Here is a 16,986-nt window from a genome sequence, read left to right on the forward strand (position 1 = left end):
ACTTTGTTTTAATTAGTAACTGGCCCCTGCTAGTCAACATGTTAGCATATATAACATGACCAGAAACATAGTTTCATCTTACCCGTACTCCTTGTCTACCTTCTGGGACAGGTGAAAACTAAAAATAAAATTTTTAAAAAGAGGGGAAGAAGAGAAGCTAAGAGCTCAGGTGAGCCATGAACTGATTATTAAGCTTAGCAGTTGCAAACGTGCTATGCACTGTCTCATCCTCTGGGGCTTCTGAAGATTTTGTTTTGTTCAGTGACTATGGCTTTGTTGTAAGGGAAGATGTGAGCAATGTGGGAAGGGCGATTATTTGCCAGACGTCTGTGGGCACTTTATCTGCAGAGTACAATTGGCAGCATGACAAGCATCTATAGTGAAGCTGGTGACTTCGGCAACATCTTTGTGACGGGCAAGATTGCCTTTTCCCTGAAGTATGAGCAGCAAACACAGACTCTGGTCATCCATGTGAAGGAGTGCCACCAGCTGGCCTATGCAGATGAAGCTAAGAAGCACTCTAACCCGTGAGTGCTTCTGGAACCTGACTGATTCTCAGAGACGAGAGCTTGGACCCTGGCATCTGTGTGGGCACTCTTGAACTGAGGTTATCACTTCCTGGTCAGATGAGGTGTATTTGAGAGTGGCATGGGGAGATGTGGGAAAGGGACAAGGACTAGGAACATGCTAGAAGTCTAAGAGGGCTTGCTATGGCATTTTCATTTCATGATGGCACCTGTATATGGAGAGCAGAGAAGAATGGGCTTGAGAAAAAACAACAAATGACTCCATACTCTCCTTAATTTCTAGATATGTGAAGACTTATCTTCTGCCTGACAAGTCCCGCCAAGGAAAAAGAAAAACCAGCATCAAGAGGGACACCATCAATCCACTGTATGATGAGACCCTCAGAGTATGTATCTAGATCCCAAGAGTAGAACGTGTTCTGTCTCGTGTACTGAGCCATAGCGATTCCTCTGCTGCAGGGCAAGGCTGGGTGATATGGTTTTCTGTGGCCACGTGTGTGTCTGAAGGTAGACCATGGGCATCTGTTCACATACTAACCCCTCAGAGAAGAGAACAAAAGTGTTCTGACTTTTTTGCATTGTTGTGAAATTGGAGAGTCATGTGACCACAAATCTCATTTTATTTTATTTTTTAAAGATTTTATGTATTTGAGAGAGAGAGAGAGCTCATGAGTCAGGGGAGGGGGCAGAGAGAGAAGCAGGCTCTCTGCTGAGCAGGGAGGCCTGAATGCAGGGGTTTGATCCCAGGACCTTGGGATCATGACCTGAGCTGAAGGCAGATGTTTAACTGACTGAGCCACCCAGCTGCCACCACAAATCTCCTTTTAAAAAGTCATTTGGGATCAGAAGTTTCTGTGGCAGTCTGTTTTGAAGATTCCGTTGTTCTTGCACCCAGTCAAGGAAAAATTAAGTTTCCAGGTCCTACCATAGAATGTGGAAGATTTTCGTGAAATGGAGGGTAAGTGAAGGCTTTGAGGAAACTCAAAGCACTTAGGGACCATAGTAATTTGGCATTCAGGATGTGGTTGCTCAGATTTCGGAATAATCTTTTCTGAGGAATTACCATGAACTAATCATCTTGGGCTTCTTTCTTTCGCAGTATGAGATCCCAGAATCTCTTCTGGCCCAGAGGACTTTGCAGTTCTCAGTTTGGCATCATGGTCGTTTTGGCAGAAACACTTTCCTTGGAGAGGCAGAGGTCCAGATGGATTCCTGGAAGCTTGACAAGAAACTGGATCATTGCCTCCCTTTACACAGAAAGGTAGTCTTCTTTAACAACTCCTTACTCAGGTTGAATCCGAGGTAGCACTGCAGGGACCTCTGCTGCTACCTGTTGGTAGTGTCTTCGAATGAGTTTGACCGTAACTTCAGAGGCACTTGCATGTCGAAGGTGTTATCTCCTTGTAGGCCAGGCAAAGGATGAAGCCATGGTTTTCCATTGAAAAGTCTTTCATGTGTGTGTCAAGCTTTGCCTCATAACATTCCGGAGGCTGGGCATATCCTAGCATCCTAACTTGCACCTCTTGTCCAAGCTAACCTTCTGGGTATCTCCTAATCACTTCTTTTCCAATCTCCTCTTTTCACTAAAGAAGTGGAAAATACAACAATTCAGGGAGTCCTAATTGTGCTCTTTGTCACTCAAGCCAGGGAAAATTTTATTTTGGTGATGGCACCTCAGGCAGGATTGTAACAATGTCCAAAATTGCGCCTGGGATTTGAGTGCAGGCCAGGATTTGCCAACTAGGTAAGTCACCCCTGTTATAAAATAACTTAGGTAAATCACTTAACTTCTGTGACTCTCAGTTTATTCATCTACAAAATGGAGATCATAATAATATTCCTCTTTTGCAGGCTTGTCCACAAAGGGCCAAGCAATGCCTGGTACCTAATGGGCATTCAGTAGGTTATTATCATTCCGGTTAAGATTAAATTGCTAAAACAGAGTTAGGATTTCTTGATGATCTGGACTGTTTGATGGCAAGGTTCCTTGGTAAACTTTTTGTTTTCACTAACGTTTTCCTTTTTAATTGTTATTTTCAATTAACCAACATATAGCACATCATTAGTTTTTGATGCATACACTAGCATTTTCAATGCTAAAAATAGGACATGGTGCATAGACTATTTTTGAAAAGAAATATAGGAAACTAGTAGCAGTGGCTGCCTCTGGGAAGAGAGACTGAGGTGAGAGAGCAATTTAGTTTTCTCTGTGTGCTTTTTTAGAACGTTTGAACTTTTTACCATGTCTATATATACTGCTTATTTTAAAAATTAGGAATAAGAGGATTTGTGTGCTTGCGGTTGGAAATTGCAATGACATAGAAGTATATAAAAAGAAAAGTACATTCCATTCCCTAGAAAAAAGCACTATTATCAACTACTTGGATATCTTTATAGAGATTTTATATTGAGCAGCATGAATATGCATGTAGGGATTTATATTTTTTCCTTTTTATACAACTAGGCTTATATGAACCTCATCATGTACGTATATCTTGATTTTTTCATTTGACAATTCATTATTTATCATGGACATCTTTCTCTGTCATCACTTCATATCTGTCTCATTTTCATTGCTATATACTGTTCTTTCATGTGCCTGTATTATAAATTGTTGGCTTTTTTTGCTGTTAAAACTATGCTGTACTATATCTTCACCTTCTTATGTGAATGTGATGTAGGAGAAGTTTCTGGTGGTAGAATTGCTGAGTCAGTCATGCAATATTTTGATAGCTACTTCCATAAAAAATATTAACAATGTTAAATCTGCCCCTTTAAATACTAATAAAGACAGGAAAGCAATTATCACCAATCAATAGCATATTATTGGAAATATAGAATCTTTCTCCTTTTTAAAAACATTTTATTTATTTGAGAAGGAGAGGGAGAGAAAAAAAGAGAGTGAGTGTGCATGTGAACACAAGCTGGGGGAGGGGCAAAGGGAGAGGGAGAAGCAGACTCCTTAATGGGTGTGGGGCCGGATGAGGCTTGATCCCAGGACCCCAGGATCATGACCTGAGCCGAGGGCAGATGTCTAACTTACTGAACCACCCAGGCACCCCAGAGATGTAGAATTTCTTAAGCATCTCCACGTGACTCATTCTCTCAGGGGCTTATGGTTGATATAATGATACTGGAAATGTCACCCTAAACCATTATGAACTACTTCCAATAAAAGTGTCTTACATCAAAAGAAAAAAAACTGCATTAAGATGGAGATATTTGCTCTTTGCAATTATTTTGAGCTAGAATAGAAATATGCTACTGAAAAAACACACCAGTTTCTAGCAAAGGCTAAACCCCAGTTTTAAGAGTCTACTGAAGTTCACAATCTGGAAATGAATAAGTTGTGTAGATATTTATAAACAATAAAAAGTCCACTCTGGCATTACATATCTATTTTAACTTAAAACACTACATTTATTGCCTCTGATCTATCCCCCCCACCCCGCCCAGCAATCCATTTGCTCCCATTCAGCTCCCGTTCTCTTCCTGGCCTCCACCTTCCTATTCTTTTGTATCTCTCCCATACACTAAACTGTGCATCTGGGTGTGTGGTACATTCTTCTAAGCCAGTGGGAATTATGCCTTCCCGGCATTGGTATACTCCATGGTGAGGACCTAGGTGAGAGGAGCCCCAGTGAACACAGGCAGGTGAAAGGGCAAGTCTGGTCTGTACCAGCTTATGATCTGGATACCAAAAAGTAAAGAACAGAATCAAGCCCAGAGAGCCAATAGAGTGAAGCAGTTCTGGTACCAACAGCCAAAGACAATAGGCCACTTGCTGCTCATTCCAGATATTCATTCCTTTATTCTTACACTCATTCAGTAAATATTTGTGGAGCACCTACTGTGTGCCAGGTACTTGGCTAAGTGTCAGGCCTACTAGGCCGAGCAAAACTAGGGTGATTCCTGTCCTCCTGCCATTTAGGTTCTAGTGGTAGAGACAGCTGTTTATCAAAAGTAATGTACAGATAAAATTAGAAATTGTGGCATGCTCAAATCTTAGTGTTAGGGTCCGTGATCAAAGGAACGAGACTGATACAAAGCGAAGGTCAAGCAAAACTTTATTTCGCGCCAAGCATCAGGAATCAAACGACCGGTCAGAGCTACCTCTTACGAAAAGGCGGTGACGATGATCCCAACAAGGTCACTTCCAAGAAGGCCACTCTGGATGACGCTGCTGCTCCACAGATGAGGCCGCTCCATGATTGGAGCTGTTCCCAAGAAGAGGCCACTCCCAAGATAAGGCCACTGCTCAATGAAGTTGCTCCCCGGACAACGCCACTCCCAAGAAGAGGCCGTTCTAGACAAGACCACTTCCTGGATGAGGCCACTCCCAACGACGAAGAAGCAACAATGACAGCAACAATGACAAGGAGGACAACCCAGATGACACAGACTCTGCTCCCCACGATGCTACTCTGACCAGGCTTCCACCCGGAGGAAGCCACCACTGCAGACAAGGCCACTTGTGGTTCGGGGTGGCAAGGCATTTTGCGGCGAGGCTGCTGGTGTCTAGGAGCCGTTGGCATCTCAGGGCTGCTTGCGCCTTGGGACCGCTGGCGTCTAGGGGCTGCAGGTGTCAGGACCGCCGACCGCTGGCGTCCAGGGGATGTAGGCATCGGGACCGCTGACCGCTGGACCACTAGGGTCTCGGCAGCTCGCGGGGCTGCAGGCTGTAGGCGGCGGCTCGAAGCTGCGGGCGGCGGCTCGAGGCCGCCGGAGGCTGGAAGCTGCGGGCGGCGGCTTGGGGCTGCGGGAGACAGGACCGCCAGAAGCTGGAAGCTGCAGGCGGCTGGAGACTGCAGGCGGTGGCTCGGGGCCGCCGGAGGCTGGGCCTCAGGCGGCTAGAGGCTGCAGGCGGTGGCTCCGGGCCGCTGGAGGCTGGAGACTGCAGGGGGCGGCTCGGGTCCGCGTCGCTCTCCGTCGACTCTCCCGCGACTCCACCGCTCTCCTGCAGCAGCAGCCCCTGACAGCCTGGCAGAGCAACCTTTATGGGGGTGGCTGAGCCCCGCCCCCACACAGGCAGCCAATTGAATTCCAGTTTCCCCAGTGGATATACATACGCCTCACTGATTGGATGTCTCCACTCAGTCTGCCCCACCCTTACATTCAGGGTCCACAAGCAAGTTCCTCTGGGAGGGGCAGACCCTTACACTAAGCAGCAGAGTTCCACCTAGCCTTCAAATCTCTGCAAGCTCTCTTTAAAGAAAAAAAAAAAAAAACTTTTTATCTTGGAAAGTCATACAAGCAATACATACCATTCTCTTGAAAATGACTGTATATATATATATATATATATATATATATATATATATATGTACACACACACACACACACAGGCAAAAGTGAAAGCCCCCTTTCCTTTCCCCAGTCCACTCCTCTCTGGAGAATAAACAAGTGTTAGGTTTGTATGTATCCTTCAGGGTTTTTCTTTTTCTTTCTTTCTTTTTTTTTTTGGTCAGGAGAAAAAGATATAAATTTATCCTCTGCAGTGTAGTATAGTGGTTAAAAGCATAGACTCTGGAGCTAGTCTATCTGAATCTGCAGTGTAGTATAGTGGTTAAAAGCATAGACTCTGGAGCTAGTCTATCTGAATCTGAATCCTGCCTCTGCCATTTGCTAATTGTGTAACCTTGGGCAAGTTACTTAACCTCTCTGTTCCATAATCTATAACATGGGGCTAATAGTACCTATAGTGTCATACCTATGTGTAATCTTAAGGATGACACAAAATGATATACTTAAAATACTTATAACATAGTAAGTACTATATAAGTGATAATTATCATTATTTACATACATACATATTCACATGTACAAACATGAACATATGTCAATATAAGCAGGATACTTTTTCTGCATTTTGCTTTGTTGACTTACTAGTATGGCTTGGGTATCCTTCTCAGTCAGCATGTATGGATTCCCTGGGTTCTTTTTGATGATTGCATGCTGTAATCCAGACGCCATCTGCGGGCATTAAAATCGCTCACTTAACCTTTTCTGTATTGATCAACATTTAGGTTGTTCCACTTTTTGGCTTTTACTAACAATGTTGGTAGCAAGATTCCTCATCATGGTATCCGTCGCCTGTGAATCTGTGTGGCAACTTCACTGGAAGACCTTTGAGGGCATTTGGAATCTAGTCAGTGTGTCCCCCAAGTAGCAAAACAGTGGGCATTGCAGAAGAACTTCACTGTTTTTTCTCCAGCTCCTTCTGAAGGAACTGCCTTAGAATCCTGTGGCTGCCATGGACTAGGTACCCTGGATTGTATCCATAAGGAGGATTCTCTCATGTCATGAAGCTGTTCTAGGGGTCAATTTTCGAATCTCCTCAGCAAGAGGTCCCAACAACTCCTGAGAAGCCCCGCTTGACCTGTCGGGTTTCCCTGTGTTTCAGATCAGTGCTGAGTCCCTGACTGGCTTGCCGTCACACAAAGGCGAGTTGGTGGTTTCATTGAAATACATCCCCACCTCCAAACTCCCTGTTGGAGGTGACCGGAAAAAGAGTGAGTTTTTTTTTGGGGGGTGGGTGGGTGGGGAGGTTTTCTGGATTTAGTCCTTGGTGTTCCGTACAGGGCATGTGTGAGATAGTGCAGCTGGTTGTCAGCTCTGTTGGTGAGACAAGATTGAGATGCTCCTTGGATCATCTTCTAGGGAAGATTCCTTTACTAAGAAAGACTTTTCTGCATCATTTTCAACCAGAAGGGAATATCTTAGCATTGGCACTCATTTTTTTTTTAGGCCATTAAACTGACTTGGTATCAGTGCAGGTATAGCAAGCTATTAAGAGGGCAGATTAGAACAGAAACTTTGGGGGTGAGAAAGGGTGGTTGCACGGGGTGGTGAAATGTGAGGGACAGGAAGTTAAAGGTCAAGGCAGAGTAAATGAACACACCAGGCGCTGTGCCAGTGATTAGGGACATGTAGATGAATAAGACATGTTTGCCCTCCCTAGAGAAGCTTAGTGTAGTGAGGACGACAGTCATATGTTGAAAGAGCACAGATACAGGAGTGATGAACTCTCTCTGGTTACATTTGGGGAGAACTCGAAAGAGGAAGTAAGGATGAAACTGGACTTCAGAAGAGGATGGGGTGAGAAGAGCAGTTCCAGAAGAGATAGCAAGAGGAAAGGTTTTAAAAAGGCATGGTAAATGTGGGGTTGGCTGTAAAGTGTGAGGTAGTGAACTCCTTTTTTTGGTGGTGCTGGGGTTATGGTTTGTATATGGGGGAGTGGAGCTGCAGTTGCCTAACTGAGAAGGGCTTTGAACATAACAGTAAGGAGTTGAGTTTGACCCATTGGTGCAATGGGAAGCCAAAGTTCTTGGAAAAACTGTTGCAGGGTCTAATCCATAGGATACGGGGTTCAACAAGACCCCCAGCAAGGGTGTGTGGGATGACTAGAGAAGAGAAGCAAGGATCGGACCGTAGGAAAGAGCAACACTTTAAAGGATGAAGAGAGGACAGAAAGCTAATGAGGTAGAGGGTTATTTTAGGAAAGAGCTTGCAGAAGAAAAGAGCAGAGGTTGTTAATAGTGTTGAAATACAACTGGGATGTCAGGCCGGTGAGGACCGGGAAGACATGGCTCATCAGCGTTAGGTTGTCTTTTCACTGGGTTAGTGGAAGCAGAAGCCAGCTTTCACCAGAAACTAGGCTGAGTGAATAAAGCAAAGAATTAGAAGTAGTGAGTGGGGACTCTTTTTTTCACATTTCATGCATTTATTTATTTTTTTTCCAATTTATTTATTTTCAGAAAAACAGTATTCATTATTTTTTCACCACACCCAGTGCTCCATGCAAGCCGTGCCCTCTATAATACCCGCCACCTGGTACCCCAACCTCCCACCCCCCCCCGCCACTTCAAACCCCTCAGATTGTTTTTCAGAGTCCATAGTCTCTCATGGTTCACCTCCACTTCCAATTTACCCAAAAGCACATACCCTCCCCAATGTCCATAACCCTACCCCTCTTCTCCCAACCCCCCTCCCCCCAGCAACCAACAGTTTGTTTCGTGAGGTTAAGAGTCACTTATGGTTTGTCTCCCTCCCTATCCCATCTTGTTTCATGGATTCTTCTCCTACCCACTTAAGCCCCCATGTTGGGACTCTTTTTTTAAAAATTTTTTTTTTATTTTTAGGATAATTGATGGTGAAAGAAAGAGGTAGGGGTAAAGGGAGATTTTCTTTTTAAAGGATCTTTTCTTCTTTTAAGAAGGAGGGGGGCATAAGTGAAGGGGAGGGGCAGAGGGAGACAGAGAAGCAGACTCCCTGATAAGCAGAGAGTCCAATATGGGGCTCAGTCCCAGGACCCCAGGATCATGACTTAAGCCAAAGGCTTAACCAACTTAACCAACTGAGTCACCCAGGTGACACTTTTTAAAGGATTTTCAAAAGAAGAGGTGAGATTAGTGTATATTTAGACTGAGGCAGCAGGACTAGTAGAAGAAGAGATATTAAAAATGGGAGGTGGGTTCTCCCTCTGCCTCTCCTGCCTCCCTGGCTTTTGCTCTCTCTCATTCACACATACTCTCTCTCTCTCAAATAAATAAATGAAATCTTTTAAAAAGCCAGGGGTGGGTGGTGGTGGTGGAGTGTGCTCCTGGGTGGCTCAGTGGGTTAAGCATCTGTCTTTGGCTCAGGTCATGGTCCCAGGGGCCTACGAGGAAATCCTTTATCCAGCTCCCTGCTCAGCAGGGAGTCTGCTTCTCCCTCTGCCTCTCCTCCCTGGCTTGTGCTGTCTCTCTCAAATAAATAAATAAAATCTTAAAAAAAATGGAAGGTGGGGGTTGAAATTGATGATGCCTGATGCATCCTGCAAAGTGGGCATGGGATCAAGAACACACGTAGGGGATTTCCCTTTTTAAAAATCATTAAACAAATATCAGGCAACTTCACTTCTCTAAGCCTCCACTTTCCCATCTATAAATTAGGAATAAGAGTAGATACCTTCTACTGTTGCTTTGACAATTAAATGCTTAATGTAGAATCAGGCAAATAGCCAGTTTTCTAAAAAGCATTTATTGCTACTTTTGTCCTTACTAGTTGAGTCAGGCACTGTGTTAGGTCCTGAGAGTGGAAGTCAGATGTGGGCCAGTTGTCATGGAGCCTGCTGCCTTCAGGAGCCAGGGATGGAAGGTGCTCTGTAGGCAAAGGTCAAGAGAAATCTGAAGCGGGGAGGGGATCAACTTGTTATGGCTGACCTCCCTTGCAGGTAAAGGTGGGGAAGGGGGAGAGCTCCAGGTGTGGATCAAAGAAGCCAAGAACCTGACGGCTGCCAAATCAGGAGGGACTTCAGACAGCTTTGTCAAGGGGTGAGTCCCTGGCCAGCACCAAACTAACCAGTTCTGGGACAAGGAAACTCAGAGAGGAGCCCAAATTAACCTTTCTCTGTGGATATTATCCTTGTATATCCCACTGCCTCCAGCAGCCAACTTTGTTCCTGAAAATAGGTAATGGGAAAACCTCTACAACCACCTTTGTCCTGGTCTGAGCTCAGTTTGGACTGTGCTATAGTGTGGTGGTAGACAGACAGGCCGGACTTTTCCTTTGATACAGACTTTGGCTTTATTATAATGAATCCTGAATCAAAAGCTATATCCCGTGACCGTTAGGATTTAGGAACTCAGGACTGTGCTCCCCACAATACTGAAGCAACACCAGCTCCCCTCGCCCCAATGATAGATCATCCTGCCGAATTATGTTTTCTAGCAAATCATGGTTGGCTAGGCCTATAGTTAATGACTGTTGGTTTTCTTGAAAGAGGACCTTGTCCAGGAGAAATGGAATCAAATATTTAAAACCCATGTTTGGTTGAGTATAGATAAGAGTTTATTAATGACACTGTATTAATTTTTTCTCCAGGTTAAAGGAATTGAATCAGGTGAATGATCCAGTGGGGGTAGTGGGAAGTCTGCTTCAGGATATCTGGAGGAGGGAGTGTGTGCTAGCATCGGCCTGACGACCTCCCTCCCTGGGCTAGGCCTGCACCAGGGGAAAGGGGGATTTAGACAGGTATTTGCCAGCTTTGAGTAGGTTGTTGATTATTCCCTGCCCTCTGCCAGATACCTCCTTCCCATGAGGAACAAGGCCAGTAAGCGTAAAACTCCCGTGATGAAGAAGACTCTGAATCCCCACTACAACCACACATTTGTCTACAATGGTGTGAGGCTGGAAGATCTGCAACACATGTGCCTGGAACTGACTGTGTGGGACCGGGAGCCTCTGGCCAGCAATGACTTCCTGGGCGGGGTCAGGCTGGGTGTTGGCACTGGTGAGAGCCTGTCTCCGGTCCTGACTATTTTAAAGGCCTCTTGCATATTTTTCAGTCCTCATATACACGTAGCCCTTCCTTCGGAGCCTCTCTATAGCAAAAGCAGTCTTCTTTTCTTTCAGTTAACGTCTGGTCACAATTGACTGAGTGCCTACTATGTGCAGGCCTCAGGGGAAGGCTGAGCTCATGCACTGTTAATGGGTACACATGAATGGGACCCTGATTGCCAGGTATGCCGCCATCTTACCACCAAAAAAATCTAAAAACCTACCTGCACCAGTACGGATAATTTCCGTCTTCTATCCTGTTGTAGCAAAAGAGGGGCTTTTCTAGCAAAGTCCATGCTCTTTCCAAGTATTCTGGATCATACCCTAACCTTCTTAACCTCAAGCTTTTGGAATCTTCTCTCTCTCCTGTCTGATCACTTTCATTCCCTCTACCTCCCTACTGGAGGAGAAAACCGATACGCTCTGATATTGCCAATCTTTAAGAAACAGAAATTAACCTTTTCTTGACTCTACATTCCCCCCTTTTAATTTCTTAAAAGGAATTGTCTCTACTTCCTCGCATCTCTTCCTCAGTCTACTGTGATCTGGCTTCTGTCTCACCACTCCACTGAGCAGTTGCTCATGATAGACTTTTGTTTTCATATTACTAGAATTTTCATGTGATTTAGCCTAGCTGATCCCTCCCTTTTTCTTGAAATACTTAGCTTCTACTGATTCTGCATTTGTCTTTGGAGCTTTCTCATTGTCTACCCAAACTCTAAATACTGGTGTTTTTTAGGGCTTAGTCTTGAATCCTTTTTCCTCTCTGCAGTCTCTTCATGCCTGCAGCCTTAAATACTACTTGTATATTAAGAAGTCATATAAAGCACTTAACCCGAAGTGTCTAGAATGAGGTTTTCACAAATGCAAGTAAGTTCGTATCAGTCCCCCACTTAAAACCCTTCAGTGGCTCACTCCTGTGCTTAGAAGACAATCCAAAGTTCTTGCCATTCTTACAGGCCCCTCCAGATTCTGGACCCTTTGTTCCTTTAAAATCTATCCTTATATCACTTTTCTGCTGGCTCCCTGTGCTCCAAACACAATGACTGTTTCTGCTTTCCAAATATACCAAGCTCATTCCAACTTCAGAACCTTTGCAATTGTTGTTAACCTTTTTCTGGCTCCTTCCCATCCTTCAGTGTTCTACTCAGATGTCTCCTTGGAGAGGTACCCAGACCATTCCAGCTAAAGGAGGCCCTAATCTAGGCACCACCGACCACCCTCTTTAGTTACTTCGTGACACTTATCTCACTGTCTGGAATATTCTTGACTTCCTTGTAAATGTTGTGTTTCCTCTATTCAAATGTAAGCTGCCTATAAGGCAGGACTTTTTTTTCTTTGTTCACCACTGTATCTCCGAAGCCTCAAAGAGTACCTGATACACGGTAAGTACTCAATAATTGTTTGTTGAAAAAATGAATGTACAAGAAGTAGGAATGAGGCCACATCCAATCTGAACCTCAGGCCTGGAGTCTATAGCTAGAGGAAAAAAAGGTGTTTAGCTGCTGCTTCTCCCACCCCTCACACCCCCACCTTCTTTTTTTTTTTTTTAATTTCCTGTCAAGTTGACGGTGATAGAAAGGCAGTAGCTCTGACATGAGGTGTCAGACATAAGAACTCTGTCATGGCCTCAGAAGGAGAGGTCTGAAGCCACCGTGTGCTCATTGGAGTCTCATTTCTTCAATCTGAAGTCTCTTGATTGAGTCTCGGGAGCACAGAGACAGCCTTGCCAAGTCACTAGGGAGCAGTTCCCGGACCGCCATCCCCATCCACCCACCTCCCTAATATGCTATCTTTTGTGGGATGGCTACCCTTGCCATGTAACCCCTCTTTCCTGGGGGGAGGGTGGCTGAGGCATGGGTTCCCTGTTCAGCTGCTCCTCTGGTGTTTCTCCTCAGGGATCAGTAATGGGGAAGTGGTGGACTGGATGGACTCGACTGGGGAAGAAGTGAGCCTGTGGCAGAAGATGCGACAGTACCCAGGGTCGTGGGCAGAAGGGACTCTGCAGTTGCGTTCCTCGATGGCCAAACAGAAGCTGGGCCTTTGAGTCCCCATCCTCTGAAGGTCCAGTCCTGTCCAGGGCAAGTCAGAGGACATGAAGAAACCAAGAGCAAAGATTTATAATGTGTGTATGTTTGTGTGTTATGTATGTGTGTGTGTATAAACACGTATTTCTACAATTCTCATTATGCTAGAGTCATGCAGACTCTTTCCCTTTTCTGAAGTAGGCTCAAGAGTAAAGGTCTGTTCCAAATGTTTTTTATTTGTGCTTCATCTAGTATATTTCCAGAGTCCATGCGTATATCCTTATGATCTTTAATTAACTTAAAATCTTTTAAAACAAGCTTTTTAAAAAAATCCCCTGTCTTGCTTTTCCTCCTTCCCCAGGAAGCTCTGGCTACCTTTGGCATTCATACAGGTCTGTGTTGGAAGGTGTGCCTGGGCTGAGGCCAAGGCTCTGGGAAGCAGGGTTGGGTTACTAAAGGTAAGAGAAGATGGGAGAGAGGTGAACAGGTCTGCCCCCTTCCTTTCAAATTTCTGTTTTTAACTCCATTTTTACCTTGATAAATTTCTGGAACTTGGCTTTTAACTCTTCTTGTTCTTAAGCAGTTTTTGTAGCACTTGGGTCTCATGGTTTCCTTTGAAATGCTAAGAAAATTCCCAAGTTCCTTCCAGCTCCAGACACCTTCACTAGACCTTTAACAGACCCTTAAAACGGAGCTGCTTTAGAAAAAAAAACACTTTAGTTAGGTAGTGACTGAGTCATGGACATGCCCCAAAGGGCTTCTCGGTGGTCTCACAGGACCCGACTGGCTGAGAGTGAAATGTCTCCCAGCCTGTGCTGCATTTTTGCATTTTATACAGATACAGCTGTTGTTGGAGAGCTCCTCATTTCTTTAATAAAAGACATCTTCACCTTCATGTGCCACATCTTTCTGAGTGCTTGTGACCATGGTGTGGTACCACACAGAATATGGTCTATGTACTATATTAGCCAAGTACTGTCTAAACTGGCCCAGTGTTGGGGTGCCTGGGTGGCTCAGTTGGTTAAGCATCTGCCTTCGGCTCAGGTCATGATCTGGGGGTTCTGGGATCAAACCCCACATTGGCCTCCCTGCTCAGTGAGGAGCCTGCTTCTCCCTCTCCCTCTACCCCTACCCTCTGCTTGTGCTCTCTTTCTCACACTTCATCTCAAATAAATAAGTAAAATCTTAAAAAAAAAAAAAGGTAAACTGCTCAGTGTCCAGACTGGGCACTGTTAGTACTCTAAGAGAATGTGTTCAGAGAACCTCCTAGTTATTCTGACTTCCTTCTTGAAGTGACTTCAGTTTCTATTTTTCCTGTTGTTTCCTAAACATGACCTAGATGTAATGTGGATGTGATGCATTGAGACCTTTCTAAGAAGGGTCTAGTGACCTGAGTTTCTTTTCTGAAACTCACTGTACCAAATGGACCTTTTTATTCTTGCAAGTGTATCTACACAAAATTGTTTGTGAAAGGAGTCTATACCAGAGAAGAGATCCCCTTTGGTAGAGTCTGCTGATTTCTCCTAGAAGGGCCATTAGATCAAGGGCAGCTGCTCTGGTTTCTACTGTATAGGTGAGCCGAATGGAGGAATGTTTTTTAAAAGGTTTGTTTGGTATGGCTTGATGCTATAATGGAAATCATAATTTGGAATCCTCGTCTGTAACTCGCTCCTTTGTTCTCCATGCCCTGAAATGTAATTGTGCTTCAATAAAGCTTTCTCACTTGTCAAGTGTTTGCATTTGTTAGTTCAACTGAGGCTTTTCTCTCTCATGTCCTCACTTACTGCAGGTCATGATCTGCAGGTTGCTGTTCAGTGGCTTGATGGGAAAGAACCAAAGAGACAAATACCTTCCCTAAGCATACACTGCACTGATTGGAAGAAAATTTCCCTTTCCCTGTGTTGCTGCCTGATACCTCTGTTGAGCTCTGACCTGTTGACCTTTGTGTTTGGTATCTAGGGAGAGACCTGAGAAACCATCTTAAAACTGGCACCACTTTTCTTTCTCTCTCAAGTACCAGAGGAACTCCTTCTTGAGCTTTCTAGCCCCCTATCACTAGAAGGAGAAAGCTGTGCACAGGGGAAGCAAGATGTTCTCTGCTGTGTTTCTTTCTGGATCCTTCGATATCTCTAGGAGGTAGGGCTTTTTCCCTTCACCCCTTCTACCATTATTTAGTTTTGGGAAATAAATAACACAGATGCTAAGCAACCCATCTCAGAAATAAGGTCCTGGGTTTTGAGGGAGAGCCCAAGTGATTCTTGACCTCTTTTGCAAAAAGACATCAATATATATTGAATGTCTTTTATGTACAAAGCTTTATGCTAGACATATTGTATGTCATTTCCTTAATTTCTCCAAGCACCTTACGAAGTAGAGAAATTTCCGTTTTTACAGAAGAGGAAAGTCAAGTCCACTATCGTACAACAGAGTTGGCCTTTGAATCAAGGTCTGATTCCACTGTATCGTGCTACTTCCTGCAAGGGTGTTATATGTGTTATGGGTGAAGATTCAAAGGAAGGGATGACTCTGTTTTTCTAAAATATCTCAAAGAAATAAGTTTAGTCTACAAGGTAGGATAATCAGGATTCTTTGAATGTTATCTAACCAGCTGATGGACTCAATGGCTTGTGCACATTAGTGTGTGTGTGTGTGTGTGTGTGTGTGTGTATGAGATATATGGGGAGATGGAGATGGGGGTAGTTGGGAGGCAGAGAGAGAAAAACAGATATGTACAAGGTTGGGGTGAGGCGAGCCCCCTTGTCTGACTGTGAGCTTGATTCTGCTGCCGCCCCCTCCCCCTACTTTAGAGGCTGGAATTTTCTGAATCATAAGGCAAAAGAGGTTACAGTGAGGCTTAACCTAAAGAAAGCAATATTGACTTGCCTATCTGACTACTCAATAAAAAGAAAAGCTTCTCAGTTTTTCGAAGCTGGAGGAACATTTCTATCAGGCCCATGTGGAAACTCAGTTCAGGTTGTCATTCATGTCGTCATTTGGGCCTTTAACTGGCTAGCATGCCCTGGCTTGCCACTTGAAGTGTAAGTGATAAAGACAAGGCAGAGCATTTATTCTGACTAATGTGCAATCTTTGCCTTTGGAACCATAGACCTAGTCTGACCAGAGATTTCCCACATTAGCTCATTGTATTTTGTCTTCTGCCCATAACTTGTCTTTTGACTTTCCAAGCTCCTGTATTTCCCTGGAGGGAAGAGGGAGAAGGGACTTTTTTGCTCCAAGTTTGATCATTCACTCCATGTCCTGGTCCACTCAGCCACTGCCTCACTTTTTATTTTGCATTTTACAAAGGAGATTTCCACTAAGCCTGCAGTGGAAATAACTTCTTTCTGACTCACTACTACCCTCTCTGTTCTGGGCTCATGATTTTTATCCCATTCCTCTTCTTTGGAGAGTGGATTTTCTTGGGTTGAGAGCTCCCAGTTCCCTCTTTCCTCCTGGGTCCACTCCCAAGTCTTGTGCTGAGTAGGATTACTTAGAGAAGTTGAAACCCTTATCTTTGCTTGGAGCAGTCAGCTGTCTTGAAATGACAAGTCAAAAAGGCAAGGGCAGTACAGCATAATATTTAAGAACATGGACTCCGGAGCCAGCCTGCTGGTGTTTAAATCCCAGCTTGCACTTACTAGCTGTCTGATCTCAGGCGAGTTGCCTAATCACTCTCAGCCTCAATTTCCTCATCTGTGAAATGGGACTAATCACGGGACCTGCTTGAGAAGGTTCTTGTAAAGATTCCAAGTCGGTGGATAGAGTGTTTAGAATGGCACTCAGTACATAGTGAGGACTCAAGCATTAGCTCTGCCTCTCCACTCAGCCTGCTTTCTTCTTCCCTGTAATTTTCCACTGGGGACCCCTAGGCAAAGCTGAAGGAGAAATGACCCTGGGTTCCATGAGAGTTAAAAAGAAAGTTCTCATACATTATATGTTAATAAAAAATAAATAAAATTTGCAAAGAAGGGGGGAAAAAGAAGAAGGTTCTCAGCAGCACGGGAAGGATATCTTTTCTCAAATAAGGACACACTGTAAAGTGTTGCTGCATTTCAAAGTGGCCCAGCCTCAAATTTACTTTCAGGCCTGGATCTTAAAGCTTGATTTTGGGT

The 16,986-nt window shown here is 44.4% G+C and overlaps 1 protein-coding gene across 6 annotated transcripts in view; it reads left to right on the forward strand.

Moving 5' to 3' along the window:
• Positions 1–13,932, forward strand: part of SYTL4 (synaptotagmin like 4) — a 107,899-nt gene extending 93,967 nt beyond the window's left edge. For 5 of the 6 annotated variants that reach the window (XM_044234782.1, XM_044234779.1, XM_044234784.1 and 2 more), the window contains 7 exons: positions 349–527; positions 811–913; positions 1,627–1,788; positions 6,931–7,039; positions 9,742–9,841; positions 10,592–10,800; positions 12,746–13,932. In XM_044234782.1, the coding sequence (XP_044090717.1) occupies positions 349–527; positions 811–913; positions 1,627–1,788; positions 6,931–7,039; positions 9,742–9,841; positions 10,592–10,800; positions 12,746–12,894 (1,011 nt within the window). In that variant the 3' untranslated portion in view covers positions 12,895–13,932. Of the gene's footprint in view, positions 1–348; positions 528–810; positions 914–1,626; positions 1,789–6,930; positions 7,040–9,741; positions 9,842–10,591; positions 11,031–12,745 lie in introns of all 6 variants that reach the window. The other variant, XR_006382423.1, reaches the window with a different exon arrangement.
• Positions 13,933–16,986: the final 3,054 nt, after the last annotated feature.

This window comes from Neovison vison, chromosome X (assembly GCF_020171115.1).
Source record: "Neovison vison isolate M4711 chromosome X, ASM_NN_V1, whole genome shotgun sequence".
In the NCBI taxonomy this organism is placed as follows: Eukaryota; Metazoa; Chordata; class Mammalia; order Carnivora; family Mustelidae; genus Neogale; species Neogale vison.